The 25,059-nt window shown below is 40.1% G+C and overlaps 1 protein-coding gene across 3 annotated transcripts in view; it reads right to left on the bottom strand.

The window, feature by feature from the left end:
- Positions 1-25,059, bottom strand: part of TEC (tec protein tyrosine kinase) — a 49,638-nt gene that overhangs the window by 8,505 nt on the left and 16,074 nt on the right. For 2 of the 3 annotated variants that reach the window (XM_062607553.1, XM_062607563.1), the window contains 10 exons: positions 23,243-23,423; positions 8,868-8,969; positions 7,818-7,899; positions 6,120-6,248; positions 4,629-4,669; positions 4,062-4,240; positions 3,100-3,165; positions 1,310-1,364; positions 1,070-1,149; positions 400-533 (listed from right to left, as the gene is read on the bottom strand). In XM_062607553.1, coding sequence (XP_062463537.1) covers positions 400-533; positions 1,070-1,149; positions 1,310-1,364; positions 3,100-3,165; positions 4,062-4,240; positions 4,629-4,669; positions 6,120-6,248; positions 7,818-7,899; positions 8,868-8,969; positions 23,243-23,380 — 1,006 coding nt within the window. In that variant the 5' untranslated portion in view covers positions 23,381-23,423. Of the gene's footprint in view, positions 1-399; positions 534-1,069; positions 1,150-1,309; positions 1,365-3,099; positions 3,166-4,061; positions 4,241-4,628; positions 4,670-6,119; positions 6,249-7,817; positions 7,900-8,867; positions 8,970-21,968; positions 21,999-23,242; positions 23,424-25,059 lie in introns of those variants that run through there. The other variant, XM_062607572.1, reaches the window with a different exon arrangement.

Genomic DNA, 25,059 nt, shown 5'->3' with positions numbered 1-25,059 from the left:
GTGGTGATCAGTAGGTAAAAAGCTAGTGCCTGCAGACTATTCTGGGGAAGTACCATCCCTCTACACCTGCTGTGGGTTACTGGCAGCTGATAGGGACACTATGTGGAGCTAAATGAATGCTTTTTCCCCTCACTTTATACTGTCTCCAGAGTATCAGATTAATAGCTGTAACATACATTTATTTTTATATATATACATACATACACACACACAAAAAGCCTTTCTGTTTTAAAAAAAAACAACAAACCTGCCTATATTGAAAAAAGTGTGAAAATCCAGCGTCTCGTGACTTTCCTGAGAAAAATTCGGTTTTAGGGTTTTATTCCATTAAAACCCTAAAACACGTCACACTCCTTTTCAAATTGACAGTAAGTAACAGAAAAAATCCAAGTTGTCTACCTGCTGCATTATGTCTGTGATAATCAATTATTTCTGGAATGGAATTAAAGAGATGTTTTTCTGCGAGGTAGTATTGCTTTGGTGACGTCACTGTTTCTTTTATGTGGTAGTGTCTTATTCCTGATGAACCTTCTCTGGAAAAACAGTAACAACAATAATAACAATCAGCAATAGCACGATGCTATTTGTTGAGAATTTAAGAGAGGTGCACTGACTAGGAACACAAAATGACAATGGCCAGCATGGGTGCCCAATGCCTCATACTTCAGCTTGAATATCAGAGATCCCAAGCACTGGTGATTCACCTTCATCTCAGTGCTCAAAGTTGAAGATTAACCCATAAAAGGTTCATTTTCAGCCTGGCACGTTCCCTGATCCAGCTCACCACATACCAATGCAAATACGTGGGCTGGCAGAAGGGAAGAAACCACACAGGGTAGGAGAGCAGGACCTTCTTGGGGTGAAGGTTCCGGCCTACCCTGGGTTAAACCCAACGTGATCTAACCATGGAATCAAGAAGCTCAGTGTAGTTACCCATCACTTCTATGACAGCAGCCTCTGTTTCCTTATTGAGCTCTCTCCAGGGCTTCACCCCCAACTCATGGATTTGGATACAGATGCAAATGGATTCGGACAAAATAAGGTGCACGGAGCAGCCACAGAAACTCACCCTCCAAATTTCGTATAAAGGGAAACCGTATACAGGCCAGGCTGACTTGAGTCTCTCACCACAAAACCACCTTCTTTATCCTAAAATGCAAGCACAGGCAGTTTTGTACAAGTGGTTTTCAGTTGCATGTCTCTTCTACTCGTTTTGTGATTTGCGCATGCCAAAATAAGCTTCTACTTTAACAAAAGAAGCCACTTCACGTGAATTTCATGGCTCATACTGCAAGGCTGCGGAGCTCACCTCGTTTCTGAGGAGCTGCTCTGCTTTGCTTCTGTTCAAGTTTCTGCTGTACCACCTGAAACACAGCATCAGTAACCAAAACTTCTTAAGGTGCATGATTTACCTAAAATGCTTGAAGCAAAATATTACAAAGCAAAAGAGTCAATAGTTTTATGACAAGTGAAGGTCTAGAACTGAACTTTGTTCCTTTGTTACTGTGCAAAAGGATCAGTCTCTCTTACATTATGCAGTTATCCCATAAAAATGCCCTGAAACAAATCCAGTGAGAGCCCACAGAAGGCAATAAAGCTCAGGTAACTGGCAAAAACCTCTCAAACCCATGCAGGCTGATGGCAGTATTTGCTCTGAACAGCAGCCCAAGGGCAGGTAAGCAGCTGCCTGCGCACCAGTTGAGCCACTTGCAGAGCTGCCTGCTAGACTCCTACTTCATTCAATAACTTTATGGTTCTGGTTCTCCAGAGAGTACCCACCCACTGAAGAGGAGGTGAAAAGTGAATAAAATGCCACAGCTGGACATCCCTGAGCTCTGTGCTGCATGGGCAGGTTAAAGCAGCCACAGAAGCACTGACATTTCAGCCAGCTGCAGCAAATAATATAAAAAGGAAAAACAACACTGCTTGCAAATGGTGTGATGCAATGGTTTGGGGCTATGCTGTCACGGTGGTAACCAAGCAGGGAACTGGCACAGCTGCCTCTAATGAAGTTCTGTTGTTCCAGAGCTAGTGGTTTCTTGCAGTTAGTAGATAACCTGCAGTAATGCTCACTGGGCTGTGCAGTGACTCAGAATTACAGCCTCAAGGTGGTAAGCACAAAGTGGCTGGACCAGATAAGGCAGCTCAGTTCCTTCCTTCCTTCCCTTTCTGCCAGCCCTGCAGCCCAGCCCAGAGCAGGGCAGGACTCTTAGACAGAGCCTTTAAGATGAGAAAATAACAAAGAACAAGGAATTCCCTCTAGTAAAGCTGAGAGCAAAATCCCACATGAAATTCTACCTTCTATCAAAACACAACAGTAGGAGCCATACATGGATGAAAGTAGAGTTTTGAAGTTATTAATGTGGGTTTGTAAACTGGTTTTAATTATTATTTCCTTACAGCTCCATTTTCCTTTTATCTAAGTCATGAAATATGTTTTAAGCTCTGAGGCACAACAATCTATGCTGTACTGAAATCTGAATATTAAGAACTACTGACTTGGAGACTACATTGTTAAATTTTAACCTGATGCTTTAAAATAACTACTTTTTTTTTTTAAAAAAAAAAGCTAATTTTTAATAACCGATAAGTTATATGCATACATACACCGAGACTTAAACTGCACTGAAGGATACCTTTCCTTGAAAACTGGAACTGCCTTCCAAAGTCTCTGATCTGTTATGTTTATTTTGAATGATTTCCATTGTTTTCTATTCTGCTATCTTACTGCCATACACTTTGGGTTAACATGTCACTTTAATACAAAGAAACCCAAGGTTCAACACACTTAATGGTTTAATTTTCTTTAAAGTTTCCCTTTGTCTCTCAGAGCATTAGGAGAGGTTTTGCACTTTAATAACAATAGCCCAAAAAATACATGCCTGATGGCCATCTCATTTACTTGTCTTTACATTATAAACCACAGCAAAATCAGTGAGGAGAATTAGAACAACCATATGCCCATTTCAAATAGTTTTGTATCTGAGAAAATTGCTGTCATATGTAAGCAATTGCTTTCAAAACTTCAAAAATACAGTCATTCTTAAAGCACAGGTTCCATTTTATGGCCTTCCAGATTTTAATTCAGTATTCACTTACTCATATTGATCAAGATTGTTGGACTTCTTTCCTGTTACATAGTTGCTTGGAATATATCCTTGTTTCCTAAAAATAAATAAATATTTATTTATATATATGTAATGATTGAAAATATATAAAATTGCATGACATGCAGAAGTCTCCTTCTGTAATTCATTACTGACCCACCCACTCTACTACTGAATATACAGAAACTAATTCTCCGCATTAGCATGTCCACATTAACTTTCAGTGGGCTTAGAGGCAGCAGAAGTGCCCAAGAAAACCAAACAGAAGGGTGAAAAAGAATAACCCTCTGCTGCTCTGCCACTTCTGCTCTTACAGGTCCCAGTCAGTCACTAGGAGTATGTCTGGAGCCTGCCACAGCCTGGTAACCTGCAATTACCCCCAACATTTTACAACAGGGACCTGAGAAATATTGAAGCTTCCAACTTTAAAACAACAGAAAAAAAAAAAAAATCATGTTAATCGAGGGAATGTAAAGTTGTAGTCATTAAGGCATCTCACTACAACTCCCTCTCAACTCATTTAAAGATTGTCCCTAATGATCCAGCTATTAAATGATGATTATTCAAGTCTGGAAATTGGAGGCTGCTAAGCTGAGTGTTAACCATACTGCTCCCTAATGAGCCGTTCCCCAGGGAAGTGGGAGTACTGTACTAGTCTAGCAAGGTTTTGCAGGCTGGCTAATGCTTTAATTGGGAAACCATAAAGCCTGACAGGAAATATAATGAAAAAAGCTTTCAGGTCTGCAACAGTCTTTGCACACAGGCCCCATAATCTATCAAGAACCACACTTTTAAATTGGTTTCTATGTGGGAAAAAAGATACAGATGAGATTTCAGGGCTAGGATCTAAAATGGGGTCTAATGCTGTTCTATATTGACTATACGCCAACAAAAACTACAAAGTAGAGACAGCCTTATAAACTTTATAGTGAAAAATAAGGAACTCATGTTTACCCGTATTTGTCTCTTGCCTTCCACCAGTGAAGGTCATTCTTCTCAATCACTGTGTATTCTTCACCTTTCTCTAACCTTAAATCATGGTGTTCTGTAGGCTCAAAGTCATACATTGCTACCACTATCTCCTCCTCTTCATTCTCATTTTCTTCTGGAGGAGCAGGTGGTGGAGGCCGTCGCTGGAAACAATCCAACAGTTATGATTCCACTCGTCTCCATTATTCCACCCCCACCACCCCTACCATCACACCAGTGCAAACCAGCAGACAATTACTCGGGTGCCATCCCTGGGGCTGGCTCACACTGCAGCCCCACAGCTGCCAGTAAAGGGCAACACCAACTGGCATTTGCTTTCTGACCACTTCTTCCACCAGCAGTACAGATACAGCTGATAGGTGCACAGCTAAGTTTTAATGGGATCTTTTCACTCCTGAGATGGAACATGATGTCAATTGACATATACAGAAGTAGACTTCTGCTCCAGAGTACCGAGAGAATCTCAGGAAATTTAAACTCAATCTGAAAAAGCAGCAATTATATATTCAACATTTTAAAGATTCTACTTACCACATTTTTTTCTGGCTTTGGAGAGGGCAATCTCATCACACCTAGAAACAAAGCACAGTAAAGGATTTGTGCCTATTTATTCAGCTAGAAATTTAAAAATAAGTAAAAGGTGTACATTTCAGATAAGGTTTTAATAACTTAACTAGCCTTCACAATAACTTAGTAAGTCAGAAAGCAAAGAAACCTCCGATTAAGCACTGGGAAAACACTGATTAAATATTCTTGAGAAAACATCTTAAATCAGCCAGCAGGCTACATTTACCATGGATTTTGCAAAGTCTGTGACACATGAGAATGTTCCACAGAGATCCCTGAACCAACCATCAGACACAGAAATACATGAGAAATAAAAAAGGAAGAGAGACAAAAAAAAGGCATATAAAAAGGAAGCAGCACTCTTGTCACCATGACAATCTAAAGTTCTGTTCCCATTAACATCTGCTCTTCTAAAAAACTAATACTCTCCTGATCCTTGCTTTGCTAAATAAGCCATAAAAGTTGTATGCATATTTTTTATTACCTCTCTCAGACTCAGAAGTATTTTTTAGTCCTGCACTGCTTTTTTACCCCACACTTAAAAGGTCAAGCTGTATGTCATGTTTTGTGTCTGCTAAATAAGGCCAGCAATGAGCCACTGCTTATTTTTCAAGTCTTTTAATGCAACTAAATCCACAGGTCCCCACCATTGCCGTTTAAACTGCAGGGACAGGAAATCATCTGGGCATCGCCATTTTCACTGGAAGGTAAGCAATGGCTCAATTTCTTTTCCTATTACGGAATTTTCCTTAAATTAGGACTGAATAATTACTTTATCCTTATGTAGGACAATACTGCAAGTGAGGGTCACGCTGCATGCTACAGCATCTGCTGCTGAACAAGCAGAGCTTGTGATCTGAATGCTGAAAGATACATGAACCATGACTTCCTTAGGAACATCAAGTTTCAGCATATGGACGTTTACAAACCTCTAAGAAAATTCAGTCCTGTGTCTGTAAATACATCAAGCATTCTTGTACCATTTTTACACTAATGTAAGAACACTGAATAGTAACAGCCTGTGGTAACACAATTGTTACTCTTTTTCATGAGTATGTATAAATTATTTATTACAGCTGAGGAGCTGGCAAGGATTTCTAGCTGACTCTTTTTCACCATTAGGTTTTATCCTCGGTCCGTGGTAAACACTTGGTCAAATAAGTGTCACATTAGAAAAACAAACCAAGTGAAATTCAGCAACCTCAGTTAATCCTTTCAGCTTTGTATGAACGTTTTCACAAGGATAACTTACTGAATTTTGTATTTTTGTTTTTACAAAATGCTTGGGAATGAAACAAACATTTTGATTTACTTTAGGCACAGTATTAGTGATTCACTCTGCTCTGTAAATTCGCCTAATTATCTAGGGCATTCAGGTGTGGTGATGGAATCATAAAAAAAAAAAAAGCAGAAAAATATGCCAAAACAACTTCCTATGAAAACATATGTACTTACTGTTTTCAAAAAGATTGTATTTTTCACAGCCAGGTGCTAATTTTTCTGTCTGCCTGCAGCACTGATAAATTCCCTCTGTCCAGAATTTGGGATGATATTTTATCATTATATTGCTATTGTTCTTTATTTCTGCAAGAATAAAAAGAGCATATATTGAAAGACTAAAAAAAAAAAACAATCAATTGGCAAGAGGCCATTTTTAATAAATATTACAATATCTTTGGCATGAGGCATAATCTTCACTTGTCCTTACTTTAGCATTGCTTCTTTCCAGGACCTTCTTGCAAGTTTACATGGAGGTGATACAATGACAGCGGATGACATTTTTAGGATAACACATTTTTAGGATAACACAGAAGAGCGTGCTATACTCCCTGCTTAAACCAGCCAACCCAGCAGGGGTTTGATACAGCCACAAAAGGAGACCCAAGCAGTCACTTGCACTGTGCAAACCAGTCCGGCAGCTGTGAAGGTCCTAAGGGCTCTGCCCACTCCTTCTCTTTTTATTACTGCTTCAAACGGCTCAAGTTCCTTTACAAATAGCATTCTGAGGGGAAAGATAGCTGACATTTATCGCTGTTTCATGACACGATGTCCAAGCTTGGTCCAAAAGGCTCATTTCCCCCACCCTTGATGAGTTTCAGAGGTTATTTCTTGCCCTGTGGTCCCTAGCCCAGAAATTATTTTTTATTACTTCACAGAGCACCTTCAATTAATGTGAGCATTTGATGGTTGCAGAAAGCCTTAAGAGGCTCTTGGAAAAAAAAAATACAGATCTTTACTCACTGTGATAGCACTAATCAACCTACATCTCAGTGGAGATGCCTCCTGACATTTTACACCAGTTTAAGGCCCTCAATGTTGTCTGTCTACATTTAAATAAAACTTCTGAGTGATGCCATTAACTAGCTTGTATAGGCTTTTTGATGATTTACACACTGTGCAAAGGCAGAATGTCAAATTCTGGACTTCAAAAACTAATTAAATCAGTCAGTGTGTGATACTCCAGGTACCTGTTATCATACACTGTGTATGCAGACAATTAGCTGGCCCAATAAATAAATAAAAGCCAGTAGATGTATGCAACAGAAACCCTACCATTTTATTTTTCCAGCTTGTTGTGTGTTCACACTGGGCAGCACCTAAGCACCCACATAGCCTCTCACCCACTTCCTCCATCCCGCAGGAAAGGGGGAACAATATTAAGACCAAGAAGAAAAAACTTGTGGCTTGAGATAAAGACAGTTTAATAACCAAAAGAAAGGGAAAAAAACAACCCCAAAGTGATATAAAGGCAAGGACTCAGCATCTCCCACAAGCAGGCCAACGCCCAATCAGTCCCTGAATAATCATAGCCCACACAGATACCAAAAACCCCAACCCCCCCATCTTCCCCTACCCCAGTTTTTATTGGCAAGCACAAAGTTACATTATCTGGAACATCCCTTTGGTCAGTCCAGGTCCTCTGCCCCGGCTGTGTCCCCTCCCAGCCTACTCATTGCTTGGGCAGAGGAGCAAAAGAGCAAAGCCTCCACACTGCGCAAGCACTGCTCAGCAGCAGCTAAAACACTGGTGTGTTTTCAGCACTGTTTTGGCTACAAATCCAAAACACAGCACCAAGTTAACTCCAACCCAGCCAGACTGCTCAAGTAAGGTATCTATATATGTCAGATGTTAAGTGTGAGCAGTTTTCATTACCTTCTTTCAGATTCTTCACCCACTGATCCCGGCTTTGTGCACTTGGTGCAAAAATATAAAGCGTGTTAGCATCATATACAACCTGTAGGAAGGGAAAGCAATAATCAAAATACATTCACCCAGTAGTATTTCTTTATTTATTCTGCAGGAAACAGAACAAGACAAACGACCGTTACATTTGGCAAAGTTAGTGTCCTTGCTCACAAAATGAAGAAACTGGAAAAAGGTTATTAGGGTTTATTATTCTTATATGATGCTTTAGTAGAATAAGGAAGTATTTTCTAATGGTATATTATTTTGAGAGAACTCCTCAAAATGTTTGCTTCACACTTTCCTTTGTTCATTCTTCACCAAGTGTTTTCTAGAAAAAGTTCAATTTTATTGCTACAGGTATTTCATAATCAGACATCCTTTGTCTGGCCATTTTGTAACTCCTTGTTATACTGTAAGGCGATTTTTGCCTTCTGCTTCTTCATTTCTTGTGTTGGTGGGAAGCAAGTATTGCCCTGGTAGAAAGGAGCCAGAGTCCCCTCTCTGGCAGCAGAATTCACCCTCACTCTGACTGCTCTGTCTACTGTAAGCAGGCACAGCAGACTCCCAATATAGTTTTTCTCCCCTTTAAGCACTTTGTTTTCTGTGTTTATATCTATTTAGTTCACAATGGAAGAAAATGTCACAGGTTTTATCTTGATTTTCTTATTCCTATAGAAGTTAATGGTAATTTAATGTGGAAGAATGGTGACAGGGAAAATGGGATGCCAGCTAACCCGTTTTGGAGCAAGACCAGAAAAAGGCACTTTCCAGTCAAAACTCAAGCAGAGAGGGTGTGGAAAAGGACCTAGCGTAGGAGGCACACCTCCCAAGGAGAAGTACTGCAGAGGGAGCAGAGCTTGCTGGGAGTGAGTTTTAATCACCGAGCCTGAACCACCACACCAGAGAATGGGCTCAGTATTTCAAGGTGACAATAATTTCAAGCAGGTTACATCGAAATGGCTTTATGCTGTTGAAAAGAGCACTGTAATTTATATATTCTATATTAAAGGAACATACCTGAAATGGATATTTATTTTGACAGGGAATAATACCATCACTTTTTACAACTTCTACACATTTAATCCTTGAAATATCCACAGATCCTTTCCTGTACTTTTTCTGTGAAAGAAAAGCAAAATATTATGTAAAATATAATGCATTTATCTAAAGATCTACACTGGTGAAAGTGCACAGAGGACAGTAAAATTGCTTAGTAAGAAATACCAGATCTTTCTATAGAAAGTTCCCAATCAGTTGTGATCACAGGTTTCCTCTTCTCTTTACAAAAAGTAACTTGAGTACAGATGAAGGAAGGCTTCCCTTTTGCCAATTTTAAATTATAATTAAAACTAGTGAAGAAAATAGGTGCTACTGCATCACCTCACATGCTCCCTTCACTCTGTTGCCGAAGTGCTTCCACCATTTTGCAGCTACTGCAGTGTTTAACCAATTTTCCAGAGAAACTGGGATGCTGCACAGGCAACACAAGTTCCTGCAGAGGCAGGAAGCAGAAGGTGGGGTGAAACCCATCCCTGGGCCAAACTGGCATCTGCGCTGAGGGAACTTCTTTGACCAAGGCTAACAGAAACCCAGATGAAGCAAGGTCAAAAGCACAGAGAAGATTTGGCTCACCTAAATTAATAACAATGCAGATTTTAAAGAAGTCAAGGAGTCCCCATGATGATCAGCAGGTGCTGCCCAACAAAACAAACACTGCATGGAAACACTGTGTAGATCAACACTCTAGAGAGGAAGCTCCTCGGAAGAACAGCCAGTAACTGGAGGTAGAGCATACTGGGCTTTACTCTAGATGTAAAAGCCAGAGGTAACGATAGTGAAGCCTACACACAAGAAGACCTTTTTAAGGAATTTTCTGTTCTGAAGGAATTGATCAAAACCATTTTCCTTTACCTGAAGCCAAAGAGGCTAAAAACAAGAGCCCAGCACAGAAATTTATAACATTCTGTACTACATGGCAAAGTGAAACACCTGAAAGATACAATTCTCAAAGCAAAATTATGATGCACCTACAGAGACTCTATAGGGCCACCCTCTCACTTTTGAGAGAGTCAACTCCCTAATAGGAGAGGGAGTTCCTACTGGAATCCAGAACAAAACAAAATAGGCAGCAGCTCATGGCTAAACCTGAACTAACCCACATCCAAAATTCAAACTTGCCAAGCACATAGAACAAATCTAGTCCAGACTAGAGGTCATGAAAGATGGTCACTTTTCAGACAGTGTGGAAATAAGTAGTAATTAGTGAATAATTCAAGATACTCCAATCCTTACTTGGCTCTTCTCTCTGAGGATGGAAATTTCAGCCCAAGTAGCAGAAGTCTGGCACAATCACAAGCAACTGAAAGCACAGTCTTACAAACAGAAGCAAAGTACAAATATAGCTGTCACGCTTCCACCAACCCAGAAACACAATAGTTACTATACTACTCGTGGAAAATATGGAAGTTTCATCAGCATTTAAAGTACATTTAGCACTCTGTTTCTTATGTATATTGTTACAAAAACAGGCAGAGAAAACAAAGAATTCATGCATGTCGTGGTCAGCATGAGGAAGAGTGTCAGGAACCAAGTTCAGATAAAGCTATAACTGTCATTTAACAACAGAAAAAGACAATCTCCCACAAGAAAAAAAAACCAAGCACAAAAAAGGGTCTTTTCTTTTTTAAAGGGGGGGAGGAAGAGTGGCAAGAAAAAAGTTAGGCACTTTAATGGACTGCACTACAAAGCTGTATCATGTTACACTTAAAAATAATCTGCACCAAGTAGGCAACCTTGGATTTTTTGATTTAAAAAAATAATAATTTTAAGTCTTCAGTTTATGTTATGGCATCCACTTACTTGAACACTGACTGCCTAAAGTAAAATATACCTTCAAGCAAATGCCTAAAACTGAGTTACTGAAGCCCGCAACACTTGGTGCAGTAGCAGGGTTTGCTTCTCTCTCCCCCTGCCACTGCATGGCAGGCCTGGCAGCTTCAGGACTGCCTGATAAGCCAAGGCAGAAGAGGAGGATACAAACAAGATGGGCTTTTTTATGAAGCACAGAATTCAACCCTCTATATAACTGTGTTGAAGAAACCCCTCCAGATCTTTTTTTTCCCCCTGCACAACATACACAGAAGAAGAAACACTTGCCACTGCTGTAACTTATATACCCAGATTTCTGGGTCCAGTGGGGTACTCATATATCGCTTGGATCCCATCTGCTGGTTAACTGATGTTGTGGAACAGACAGATTATATACGTTGGGGTTTTTATCCAGAATGACAGAAATTCCTTAGAGGAATATGCTTTATTACTTCCTCTGAATCTCTTCTCTAAAACTCATTTTCAAGGAGTTTCAAGCTAATTCTGGAATTCTGGCATCCAGTCAGTGCTTACTGAGAAGAAGGATATATCAGCCAAGAGGGCAAAGGACAGCAGTCCAGCAGGATAAACAACTAACACGGGGGGGGGGGGGGGGTGTGTGTGTGTGTGTGGAGAAAATAAAGCAAACTTCTGATATACAGCATATCACCCTAGCAATCACATTTTCTTAGTCATCCCTTTGTACACTTCTGTGGTTAAAAGTGGCTTAGTTTGCTTCACCATGAGATGCTAAATTAAGCCAACTCAAATTTGACCCTCTTTACAACTCAATCCAGCAAATTCACACTGATGTCAGAGAAGATTCTTCTATTTTTGCACATTTTACAGATTAAGAAATTAATTACGGATGTACTGCTCCAGACATATTTCAGATTTAATCAGAAGCAACAGTTATTGACACCCAGCAGCCTTCAAACTGTCATGTGTGCAGCTGGGGTTTAGCTCAGCATTTCTCACTACTAAAACATGCGGTGCAGGAGCGACTCAAGAAAAATACTAAAAGGACCACTGCAATTCCTCTCTCCTCCCTACTTAGATTATTTTCCTTTATAATAGGACCTCTTGCACACCATCGCTGTGTTGCATTTATTCTACAAGCCAAATGGCTTGCTCTAGACCCAGGCATACAACATATATGAAATACAGAATCAAGAAAGAGCTCAAGCCCTGAAGTAGTTGGGAAAAAGAGGTGCAGGCATGAGCCAGCCATGGGAAATCCACCCATAACCACTCTTTCCAACAAGCGACCTTTGCTACAAAGAGACAAAATTAGTACAATGACTAATTATGCGGTCAAACCATAGGACGCAGAGCAACATTTTTCACAGTTGTTTCTGGAGATGGAAGGTTCCTAATGTAATAGAAAAAAGTTAGATTTACTGCAGAACTGGTAGTATTTCATCAGCACATTCACTGATGCTTTCTGAACTGAGCACAAGTATTCACAGATGATTTGGAAAAAACTACAGGCCAGTGAACCCAGGGCGCCTGTTAAAACTGGTCCACCTTTTTCTGAAGATATAATGTCTGTAGAGGGAGGCCTGGAGAAGGAAACATGGTTCAAACAACAATAAATGTATAAAAATACTATATGCCAATAAGGACAACAAATAGATAAAAACATGTGCTTCAAAGTCATGCTAAAGGTTGGGTTTTGTTGTTGTTGTTTTTCTTTTTTTTAATGTATCTGCTTGCTGAAAATAACAAAGTCATAGTAAAGTCATTCTGAAAATGACTACACAGAAACTACTATACAAAGCTTCTCATAATGCAAAATGCCACCTGTATTTCATACTTCCCTATGCTTCAAAAACTCGATTTACTGCTTTATGAAACCTTGCTCCTTGTTCACAATGAGGATGGCCAGTCCAGGCAGTAAGTTGTTTCCACCCAATGCAAAAATAACAAGCTATGCCTCTTATTTCACATACAAGGAAGCAACATGAAGAAGTTATAGTACTAGACCTACATTGTCAGATGCAGAACAAATATACAATTACAAAATTTCTTTAAAAAAAATCTTAGAATACAGGAAGACAAGAAATACACAAGTTTAGATAAGTATACAATCAAACAGCTCATCCTCTCACCACTTGGAATTACTCTTCTACTAAACACAGTTGCTTTACAGCTTAAGAAAGCCATATTCTAACTATCAGATAAATTGTTTCTTCAGCGTTTTTCCTCTTTGCTGATGAAAATACTGTTCTGCTTACCCTCAGAAAAGCATGGGTTGGGGGATTAAACAACACTCTCTTTTTCCATTCAGAAAAACTGCCTCAATAAAAGCATGCAGAAGACAGCCTGGCCATCAAGAAATAGCTAGAGCTTGTCTTTCCATGCTGTCTCTCTTTACTGTTCACGCTGTTTCTTTCTCCTATGCTTATCCCCACATATGAAATCCTGAAGTCATCAGCACGTGACCAATGGAACTTGCATTCTTCAAAAGTATAGAAGGTCTCAGAATTACTGATGTCTCCTTTTATGGAGCTGCTCTGCAACTTAAAGCCTCAGAAAGGCCTGGTTGATGCAATACCCCCCATAGAGAACTTTGGTAGAATATGCTCCAGAGCCAAATGTAAGGGTGTTTTTACTTTTGGTTTTGTTTTGGTTTCTAAATAGCATTGCCATTTAAAAATAAGAAGTACTGATACTGCTGTAGCTCCCTCTTGAAGCATTTTCAACCAAGCAATTACTGATTATGCAAATATAATTACTGTAGCTAGGCATTAGATAACCACATTTTCCATACCCTTATTTTCCAGTATTGGAAAATGCCCTGCCTCCTTTCAGTTATGTTTTTCAATTATTATTATAAGGAAAGCAAGTATCAAGCATTCCTTTCATCTTTCCAAAATGGCTAGAATCAAGATAAAAAGCAAGGGGTTATCACTATTCTGATCTAGTCTGATCTGATCCAAGATCTGGCTCTCCTTCTCCCTTGTTTGTATTCAACTCCATCCTGCAAAATAGGAAACCAAGGATATTTTAGCATGGTCTGGCTGCTCCACAGATGTCAACCACCAGCACTGGAGAGACCAAAGAGCATAAAAAGAAACTTTACATAGCACCACTCATACAACTTCCTAACCATGACTACATTACATTATCTATAATTTACTTTTTGTCTGCAATTGAGAGGCAGTCAGTCATACGTACACACTTACAGTTATGATACATTGATGCAAACACATACGGCAGCAAAAGACATGGGGCTGTTGGAGCAAGTCCAGCAGAGGGCCACGAGGATGATCAGGGGACTGGAGCACCATATGAAGACAGGCTGAGAAAGCTGGGGTTGCTCAGCCTGGAGAAGAGAAGGCTGCGTGGAGACCTCATAGCAGCCTTCCAGTATCTGAAGGGGGCCTACAAGGATGCTGGAGAGGGACTCTTCATTAGGGACTGTAGTGATAGGACAAGGGGTAACGGGTTAAAACTTAAACAGGGGAAGTTCAGGTTAGATAGAAGGAAGTTGTTCTTTACTGTAAGGGTGGTGAGGCACTGGAATGGGTTGCCCAGGGAAGTTGTGAATGCTCTATCCCTGGCAGTGTTCAAGGCCAGTTTGGACAGATCCTTGGGAGACATGGTTTAGTGTGAGGTGTCCCTTCCCATGGCAGGGGAGTTGGAACTGAATGGTCTTAAGGCCCTTTCCAACCCTAACTATTCTTACTGCAACATAACCAACTTCATTTATAATTCAAGTTTATTTATGACTGCTCTTTTCAAGTGAGCATCTATTAAGCTGCCTCCATTCACATGCACAACTTTAAGTTATTTCTGTAATTTGAACAGCTCTCACTTGCACCTGCTCAAAATTTCCCCAGCAGTGCTTACTGCCATCTAAAAAAAAAGTATTTTAAAAAATAATTTTCCTGAAGCTGGGAGGAGGTGTGGAACAGGAACAAACTAACCAGGAAGAATGGAGTTTAGTGGTCCCCAGTGACAACATCTGCTTTTTAGTAGATTTTCTAACCAGACCCTCTCCATGAGAGTTTTCCTCATTGAATCTCCCAGCTGCTTGACTCCTGACTAATTTTTACTTCTCCCACAGTTTTTCTGGGACTTTGCTGCAGAACAGGCTCGCTCAACCACTTCAATGAGCTTTAAGTGCAGTTGTATTTTGAACAATTAATTCCTACTGTTTGAACTACCTAAACCAAAACTGATTCCTTACTGTACCAGCTCTGAGCAGTGGCTACCTACAGACTTAGATCAACCCTCCTCTTCCCAGACTACCATACAGAAGAGGTGTAGGCAACTAATCCACTGTAAAACTTTTTCTGGTTATTGTAATGTCTCATCAATGCTTTGCACCATGCCTCTACTCACTTGTTGGCACATCTTGTGCTTTCATAAGCAGCTCCTCAGAAAGGTTGGGGTTTTGCTGCAAGCATTCTCTGCCATTGTGGGGGGCTAGCAGCTATCACAAAATAATTAAATCAATATAAATATAACACAGCTTATATAATTTTTACATCTTTTATTTATTTCAAGCAAGACTCAGCTTCCTACAGTGCTCTTTCTCATCAGAGATGGTGTCCTGAATTCAGCAGGGTTTTCCCACAGTTCCATTACTCTAGTTGAGCTGAGAGATCTGTATATAGGAATAGCAACGCTGGTGTTATATCAACAAAGATGTTGAAGTTTGTTTGACAAACTATAACCTGAAGAGTATCCATTGGTCAATCATCTACAGATTACCAAGTCACTTGCTAATTCTTTCTTGCATTCTATGTAATCAAATGCAAAGAAATTAAAATTAACTATTAATGGAGCTAATCTATAGAAGCAATGGTTGTGGCCATTACAGAAGTATTATACAATTCAAAAAGGTCAATATCCATATTCTGAGTTAGCATTTAAATATAGCTCTTGGAGCTTGGAAACCCCTCTTAGTCCATCATGTATTTTTACTCTTTAGTTTCTCAGAAGAGGTACAAACAGTATTTTCTATCCAGATTAATGTGACAGGCATCAGTCTAGGTGGGGTAACTTGTAAATATATCATTGTACTTGCTCAGCAATATAACTTCTACCAAAAATCACTGTTTCAAGTTAATTACTACATCTTTAATTTCATATATATGAAAATAAACACAAAAGTATCTGTGTTTTAAATAACCCATCTAACCTGACTGCACTTCAAAAAATTTATTCATTCTTTTTATGACAGAGCTGGGGGAGAGGGAAAGTGTGTTTAATTCCATTAAAAATTCTTAAACAGTAAGAGCTGAAAAAAAAAAGTTAAAAAAGAAAAAAGTATCTATCTACCTAGAGCCACCACCTCTCTTATAGACAGAGCTGTGATGGTACATCCCCAGTCACTACAGCTAGGGACTTCTGCATGATTCATGTGAAAGTATATAGAATCATTGAATCATAGAATAGTTAGGGTTGGAAAGGACCTTAAAATCGTCTAGTTCCAACCCCCCTGCCATAGGCAAGGACACCTCACACTAAACCATGTCTCCCAAAGTCTCTGTCCAAACTGGCCTTCAACACTGCCAGGGATGGAGCATTCACAGCTTCCTTGGGCAACCCATTCCAGTGTCTCACCACCCTAACAGAAAAGAACTTCTTCCTTCTATCTAATCTAAACTTCACCTGTTTAAGTTTTAACCTGTTACCCCTTGTCCTGTCACTACAGTCCCTAATGAAGAAGCCCTCTCCAGCATCCTTATAGGCCCCCTTCAGATACTGGAAGGCTGCTATGAGGTCTCCACGCAGCCTTCTCTTCTCCAGGCTGAACAGCCCCAACTTTCTCAGCCTGTCTTAATACAGGAGGTGCTCCAGTTCCCTGACCGACCTCGTGGCCCTTCTCTGGACTTGTTCCAACAGTTCCATATATCCACTTTGATTTCCTAGAGGAGAAACAGCAGCCAGCTCACTGTCTCTTCCAGGTCTAGCCAGAATAAAGTTATTATGCAAATGTGCAAGTATTATATTAAAGCCCCAGCATTGTTCCCTATGACCTGGAACAAAGAAGGCTCTGCTGATCTACTCATTTCAGAAGCTATTTATCTTGCATTAAAAAACAAGACTAATCAGTGATCAGAAGCATTATAATACTGAATTGTTCTTTCATTTATATAAAGAATTAAATCACCTATGGAACGACTAAGGAAGAAACCAACTTAAAAATAATAAAGAATAAGCCATATGAATGAACAACAGTAGAATCGATACACATTAATCTTCAGACAGGTAAGTAGCATAGCTTTTTGGAACTCTATAATGTCACTTGCTCCAAAGGAAGCATTTGCACAACATTAGTGTTGCAATAAAGCTACACAATCTTACCCTGAAACTTGCAGCTTCAGAGTGGGCCCCAGAGCTTTTAGAGTTATTTTTCCTTCCTTAAAATATCACCATGGTAATTTCAGTAGCTTCTGTCTCCCCTCTATTCAAATTATAAGAATCAAATACAACTCTTGCAGAAGAACTTTTTCTTTCTTAGGAAGAGACTTTCAAAATTTGTGACCCCAAGAAAACTCAAGTTTTTATTCTGTTTTTCTCATCTATACCCTGGTTGAGTTTTGTTAGTTCTAACAGTTCTCCTGTTTATGCAAGACAGTTTTTACACAAGTCTGATCCTGATGGCAAATACCACTATTGCCAGTGAAGACAAGAGCACTCTGCACCTCCCAAGATCAGCTCATGGGAAAGTGCCTTCTATTTGACTCCACAAAAGCATACTTCTAAATAAAACTCTTAAGTGTTTTCGCTCTGCATCTATTTTTTGCCGTCTTTGTAGAAGCAAATGGCATATTAATAAACAGGCAAGTGCTGTGCCTACCCCCAGTATCCTCTGTGAGGCCCCTCCAGAGCTAATGGGTACTGCAGCACAGACTCTCCCCCCCATTTTGTCCTTCCTCTAACACCACAGACCCCCATTCACCCACGCACACACAGAGGTAACCACAAGGATCAGGATTTAGCCTATACATTTTGAAAATGCAACACCCAATATAAACTATTTATTGCTGTAAACGATGATCAATACAGTGAACATGAGCAAACAATAAAGACGCTAAAGCTTAAAATGATTTCACATTCATAAGCTGACAGTCAGCTTCATACTTTAGGTCACTTCAAGCTGCTGTGGGCTGGAAAGTTTAATATGAGCATGCTGTGCCACACGTGGGAGGACACTAACCAAACCACAGACACCAGCAAACTTTCAAACTAAAGAGTGTCACTGCTAAAACAGACAAAGAGAGAGAAATGTGAAAGGGAACATTCCACAGCTCCAGCAGATATGAGGATGCTAACAGTCTGCACATTGATAACAATTCATACCATTATGACCAAATCTGTGCCAGCTTTGTGGGAGCTGTGTGCTCAGGAGAAACATCGATGTGGAAATTTTCAAACCAACAAACTAACAGGACATCTCACTTGCACAAACTAGGTCCTTTCAACTACTCCAGTGATGAGAAGCACTTTAACACCTACATTCATTATCTTGCCTTCATCTCAACAAATTTCCCTTGCCTAAAATGCCATCCAGAGGAAAAAAACTCTAGTCTGATGACATCTTTAGTTCAGGTGAAATGCTCTGTCAGCATGAGCTGACTGAAACCTGTCTGAAGTACCTTACCTGCTATCACAGTTATTCTCTAACACAGCAGTAAGCCTGCTCCAGTCAGTGCCAGTCTGCCCTAATATCTCCTCCCAGTTCAGAGACATCTGACTACGCATTGAGAAAGAATTCATGAGCGTAAAGGTTAGAGGCACACAAGGAGAAAGAAGATAAACGAAGAGTACTTGGTGGACCACTCTGGTGGTCGCAGTAGCTTGAATGCTATTTCTGCGTGGTTTGTCATGTTGGCTAACTCAAGAGATACTGAATAAAAGTGCTAAGCCACTCTGTACAAGGAGTGTGTGGGACACCAGGCATACTGTTAGAGCTGTAAAGTGAATATTCCTTTCCTTTCCAACTGCTCACCTGAGATTTCCAATTTCAGTGATAAGGTGGACTCGCAGATAAACACTACGGTTTGATTTTCCAAACAAGTCAGCTAAAAGCCTGAATGCACCACATGTTTGGAAACAAACTCCAGAGCATTTTAAGTTGAATATGCAAGATACAAGCCCATTTTTGACAGAAAACGGCCAATTGTAACTTTACATATGCATGGCCTTAAGTATTTCCACAAATGCCTCCTTGGATTTCAAACTGCGCTCCTTTCAGGATTTAAAAAAAAAAAAAAAGAAAAAGAAAAAAAAAACGTAATTTGGAAAAAGTCATACTAAATTTTTTGCTAAATTTTTGCAGGTAAAAAATACAAAAAACCATTCTAAATGAGTTTGATATTTTTTAGTGTTGTTACTGCATTAAACATTTAATTTTCAGACAAGCAGATTTACTTCAAAATTGCTTAACTTTGCTTTTTAATTTCCTACAGATTAACATTTTCTGATTTCCTAGAATAAATTAATTCAGAAAAACAAACAGACGCGTACCTGGGTATGCTGAGCTTTCAAACCACACAAAATTGGAAAGAGGCTTCCTAATAAAATATTTCACCCTAGAGTTTCCTCACTAGACCTCTACATGCTTTTGCTATACAACCAGACTACCTGGAGAAGTTACACTGCAATCAATGACTCCAGCTGACACCAGTAAGCATAGTGCAGGAGTCCTCAAGAGAAAGGGCCAATTTCAGCAAACAGGCCTACTACCTCCCACTTCCAAGTTGCCGTAGTTACTACTGTCCGTGTAAATCTGTGTAAAGCTAGCTCAGTAAGCCTACAGTACCTATTTGAGAACCCTCTACATAGCTCGAATCTGACTGTAGCATATTCAGTTTTATAGTACATCTCCATATTCAGAACAGGAAGATATTTTACTTCTTCCTGATTTTTATACATTCCTGATCAGTACTCTCTGCTTGGATAGTGATTCAGTTATGTCTTACTACAATGAATTTTTGTCTTCACTACAAACAATACATTAAGATCTTGTTAGCCACTACTGCAACATCAAGGAAAAAACACAGAACATATTCTCCCCAACAATTAAGCTGATAAACTGTTAAAGGCTTCATGAAACATAAAGCATTAACTCAGCCTTTTCTATTGTTATAATTATTGTTAGCCCAATATTGCACAATAGTACAATAATGGCATTTCCCTAACACTTACACTTACTAAGTAACAGAATTTATGCTTCAAAAAGCCAAATCCAGAAGCCAACTCACTTTAAACCGGATATTTGTCTTTTCTGACAACATTAAAAATTCATCTCCAGGCTGCTTAAACCAAGTCAGTTCCTGATGTATCTTTATTTGCAAACTTTTTAATGCCCATCTTCTTAACCAACATCAATACACCTTCTGGATTTTTTTTACCAAACAGCATGATGCCCAGAAGAAGCTAAGCCATAAAATCCAAGGTTCTGTTGGCTTCCTACAAAAAAGAAGTTTCCCACGACATTACTTATAATTGTAGAACTTTGCGCAGGTGACTTAAACCAGGACTTTCCTTCCTGAGGTTTCTATGCTTTGAAACCAGTCTTAAAATTGAGCCTCGTCACTGATTCTGTAGACCACACACTTCCTCCATGACCTACAGTTCAGCAATATTTCTACGTGCAGAAGCTACACTTCTCATGGCAGCAGTGCAGCTCCAGCTTCACTGTAGGCACTCTGTACCATGACAGGGTGCCTGAGCTGCTTGGAAGCACATATAAAAAGATTTAAATAGGTTATAAGCAAGTTTAAACAAGATTTTACTCTGTTGCTGACAGTCATGTTTATTAGATGATTGTGTAATGCTGCAGGTAGGTATATGGCACTTTGTCAAGACAGGACATAAGAAAAAAATAGAGAAAAGCACTTCTGTAATGTGCAGTTTCTGGTCAAAGAGCAAGCAATCCCCCCCCCACCACCACTGACTGCACAGTAGAATTTACAAGAACAACGTTTTCTATGGTTGACTGCTTTCTGTTGTTATAAATGTTCCACTTCTGTCACCAGACACACCAAGTACCTAATTCTGTCACCTTATTTACAATCCCAAATTGCCCACGCTTTGAGAATTGACTAATCTGGTTTACGAGATCTATTTTAACCTTGTTTTTAAAAAGAAGAGGTAGGATTGTTCACGTGACCACAAACGGGGTTCTTCTTGAACCCGCTCTATGGCATTCCCATAGAAGTTAAAATGGGAAAAAAAAACCTACAAGACTTCAGTTTGGCCAACAACCACACTGGGAATTATACACTTGCCTAGAGGAGCAGAACTCAGCCATCCTTGGCAGACTGCTACCATGGCAGTTATATGATTAATGTGAGGGTGTGGCATCCTCTTGGCTTGGGATTTCCATGTTTATCTTACCAATCTAGACTTTGAGTATTGCCAAACCTGAAATAAGATCAGTCCATGCCTACCCTTTCATCTGTCACATCTTTAAATTCTATCAACATACACAGCAGTTATAGTTATTTCAGCAATAAGCCTCCAACTATCCAGAGGGGCCAGAATCATTTCTATCCCTAATCATTTTTATTTTTATATAAATCTACAATCGACAACTGTCTTACTGCAAATACAAATTTACAACCACCATCACTGGCTTAAAAAAGAACCCATCCAACCAAATAATAACCAAACAACTGATAAAACCCGCAAACTTTTTCCATTTCAGTTGCCCAGTGACACAAAGGAATAAGTATTTCTGTGTCACAGAGATCTTAGTCACACAGTATTTTTTTTCCCAAATAGAGACCAAGTACTGCTGACAAAAATCCCCAGTGTGCCCCTCTAAGATCAAAGCTCATTATTTTCAGACAATACTGCTAATAAACTGGAATCACAGAATATTAGAATGCTGATTAATGTTTAAAACAATCTGAAGTGGGAGGAACAGTGAACATGAGAAGAGTTTGAGGTTGGAGCCAGTTTAACAACCTTCTGCTGTCAGCAGTCAGAGCATCCTGTCCTCCTCCACTACCTGGCACCGGCCCCAGTTCTTGTCAGATCCTGCACCAAGCTACACAGCTTGCTATCCCAGCAGAACACTAATCCAGCCAAAATAAACCCAATCTTTCCGCTGATTAGCAAGTTTTTCTCAGAGCAGTACGGACTCCAAGTATCAGAACCAATGTAAGTGGATGTGGAAGGCCTGCCAGGCTAGGACATGGAAGAGACAGATGTGTCAGTTTCAGCAGCAGACTGGTGGGGTAGCATAGGTGTAATGTGTATTTTCAACCCAACTGTCCTTACCTTAGGCTGGAGCATTTTATGAAGTAAATGTACTACGGGCAGCCCTGCTCCATCTCAGTGCCAATAAAACTGAATTTTAGCCCCCTCTCAGATAAACCTCCTTGAAGAGTATTTTAGCCAGAGAACATTACCTGCAGGGGAAAGGGAAAGCTGGAAGCCGTAACTTCTTAAATGCCAACAACTAGACCTGCAAAACCTGTTAGTGACAGTTCTATTTGACCTGAATGTCAGGTGACACAGAATAAGCATGCCAGACATGTTTCAGATGCCTTCTTAGTGTCATGTGTGTCCCTCCCCACCCCTCTCCCCATTTATTTTCTGGGGGTGAAAGCATAAAAGGAAGGGGAAAAAAAAAAAACAAAAACAAAAAACAACAAACCACCAAAAACCCACAAAGAATAAATCCCCACCAGAATTCTAAAACAAATCCATATTTTAACTCCACAGTCAGCAAAAATACACAAACACCTATTCTAAGGCAGATTGGAAATTGGCGTAACAGCTGGACTCAGAGGCTGACAGTCAGTGGCACACAGTCTAGCCATAGGCCTGTAACTACCACCCCCATCACTAAAGACCTGACGGGGCACTCTGGGGACAGGCGATTTTGATGAAACTGAGTCTGAAGCTCATTTGAAAAACATGCTGGTCTGAGGATTTGCCCAGTTTACACTACTGACTTCTGGTGTAACCGAACTTACACAGGAAGTGGTAACAGGAACAGGTTGTTTGTGCCATCAAAGATAAACTGCTTCCAGCTTCATTTCAGTCACTAGGTTGCATGATCCACTCTAATGGATCTCATCTCTAATGACTTGTTCTGCAACTCACAGCTCCTGTCAAATGCTGTCCTCTTTGAATTCAGTTAATTCCTAGATGTGAAAGTAATGGCTTTCACAGTAAACATGGCTACAAGCAACTACAATTTTAAGTTTTTCTTCCATTTTCCCCACTTTGTGATCTTTTATGTCTCTAGAGAGTAAGAAATCAGTTTTGATGACCAGCTATAAAAGCTGTTTAATCTTATTTCTCGCATCCGGCCATATACTACAACTCTGATTAAGAGCCAGTTGACTATCAGATAAGTTATATACACATCTGTCAATCTGCATTATAAATAAGAGGGAAGAAACTGCAGCTCATGTTCATTGCAACCCATGGCCATTGCCCCCATCTGCTCCTGACAGCATGATAAACAATCGGAAAAAAGCCAATAGCATACAAAACCGAAAAGGAACAAAAGTCACTCTACAGTATAAACCTGTGTGTCCTACCTCAGCTCGACCTTCATAGTATGTTAGCATAGACTTTGTAAGTACAAAAAGCCTCTCTTTGTAGTTTAAGGGAGAAGTCCTCTTCTTCTGCTGCGATCTTTTAATCAAAATCTCTTGTAGGATAGTAGTCGTATTCATTTCAGCCACTTGTCAACTGTTTCTAGCCATTGAATATCAGTTCCTGTGAAGACAAGAGGAATACATCATTACGATATCTTTGAAGCATCACAGAACTGGTGATTTCAGTAGCAAAAAAAGCTTCTTTTTGCTACCTGAATGTACAGAAAGCTGGAGCTGACCCTAAGCAGCTGGAAGTTTACAGAAATTAATTATTAGACAAGAAAATTCAGGCTTTGCTCAGCTGAGGGCTGCACTGGCACATTCCCAGGAAGCCAAAAGCTGCACATGACCAGCGTGAAGTAAGGGACACTGCAGTCTACATCACAGAAAACAGGGGTGAGAAGTCCGACATGTGCTCTAGGCAAACAGCAGCGTACAAATCCTCACCACTAAGTCCTAACGTGTCTCAAAGTTCTAACTGCTAAGGTCTGTGCGTATACAAATGCCATTTGCAACACAGTTCATAATACAAAATGGAACATAAATCAGTAAAAGTAATTCTGAAAATTCACCCCAAATATATTAACGAAAATGTTCAGACATAGTTGTTAAGAAGATGGCAATTTGCGAACAGAAAATTAAAGCTTATTTTTCAGAAAGTGCTAGTATATGCCCTCCACCTTCTATTTAGAAAGGCTTCATGCTGACCATCAACAAGAAGTAATTTACTTCTGACAGCTGATTGATGAGTAACATCAAGCTGCTTTAAAGTTTTACACTATGATTCATACCTGTAGGACAGACTTAGGAGTACATAAAACAAATGCACCCACAGTTACTTTGTTTGCAAATCTGGCTCCAGCGTCCTGCCAAACACATTGTCAGGCGATCGCTGTTCTTTGCAATGCTGCCAGCTTAAACACAGCTGACCTCCTACTCATATGTTCACTGCCTCTCTGCTACTCTGCCTTATGTGGGTGCAAGCGTTCCTCCTGCTGGGCTGGAAAGCGGGGCATAGGGAAGGGATCCAACCAGGCATTTCATCATGCAGCACAGATGGCTGCCTGCAGAGACTTAACACATGAGGTGGCACAGAGACAGGAATCAAAGATGTGGGAGAAGTGATGTGGAAGCTCGTCTAGAAACCTTTCTCCCCATCACCTTCCCCTTTGCTATCTTTCTGGCAGACCTGCCAGCCCCCATCTCAAGCAGTGCTCCAAAGCTGGGACGTTGCTGGCACATGTTGCTGGCACAGACCTGTACCACAGCTCAGGCTAGAGCAGCATGGCTGCAGACTGAAGCCATAGGCTGAAGAAGGAACAGCATCATCTGCTGAAGCACCAGTGACTACAACAATGATCTCACTTGTGTGTATTTGTGAAGGGGATGGGGGCATAATCCCAGCCAGAGCCCTAGATAATCACTGCAGACCTGGAACAGGTTGCTGAGAAAGGTGGTGGATGCACCCTCCCAAAGACATTCCAGGCCAGGTTGGATGTGGTTCTAGGCAACCTATTACACTTGAAGATGTCCCTGCTCATTGCAGGGGGGTTGGACTAGATGACCTGATGACCTTTGAGGGTCCCTTCCAACTCAAACTATTCTGTGATCTCTGTACCAGCAGGAAATTTCCCTCCAACCTATTAAGAAAAAACAAAGCAAAACAAAAACCACCACAACCAGAACAAAAATCCAAACACTTTTTCCATTTCTCACAGGGATCAATTTAGGCACCTAATTAGTACTTAAATTATTTC

This window comes from Pezoporus occidentalis, unplaced genomic scaffold (genome assembly GCF_034315485.1).
Source record: "Pezoporus occidentalis ecotype Australia unplaced genomic scaffold, CSIRO_AGI_Poc_V1 ctg1, whole genome shotgun sequence".
Lineage (NCBI taxonomy): Eukaryota > Metazoa > Chordata > Aves > Psittaciformes > Psittacidae > Pezoporus > Pezoporus occidentalis.
This window is presented reverse-complemented; position numbering and strand designations above follow the sequence as displayed.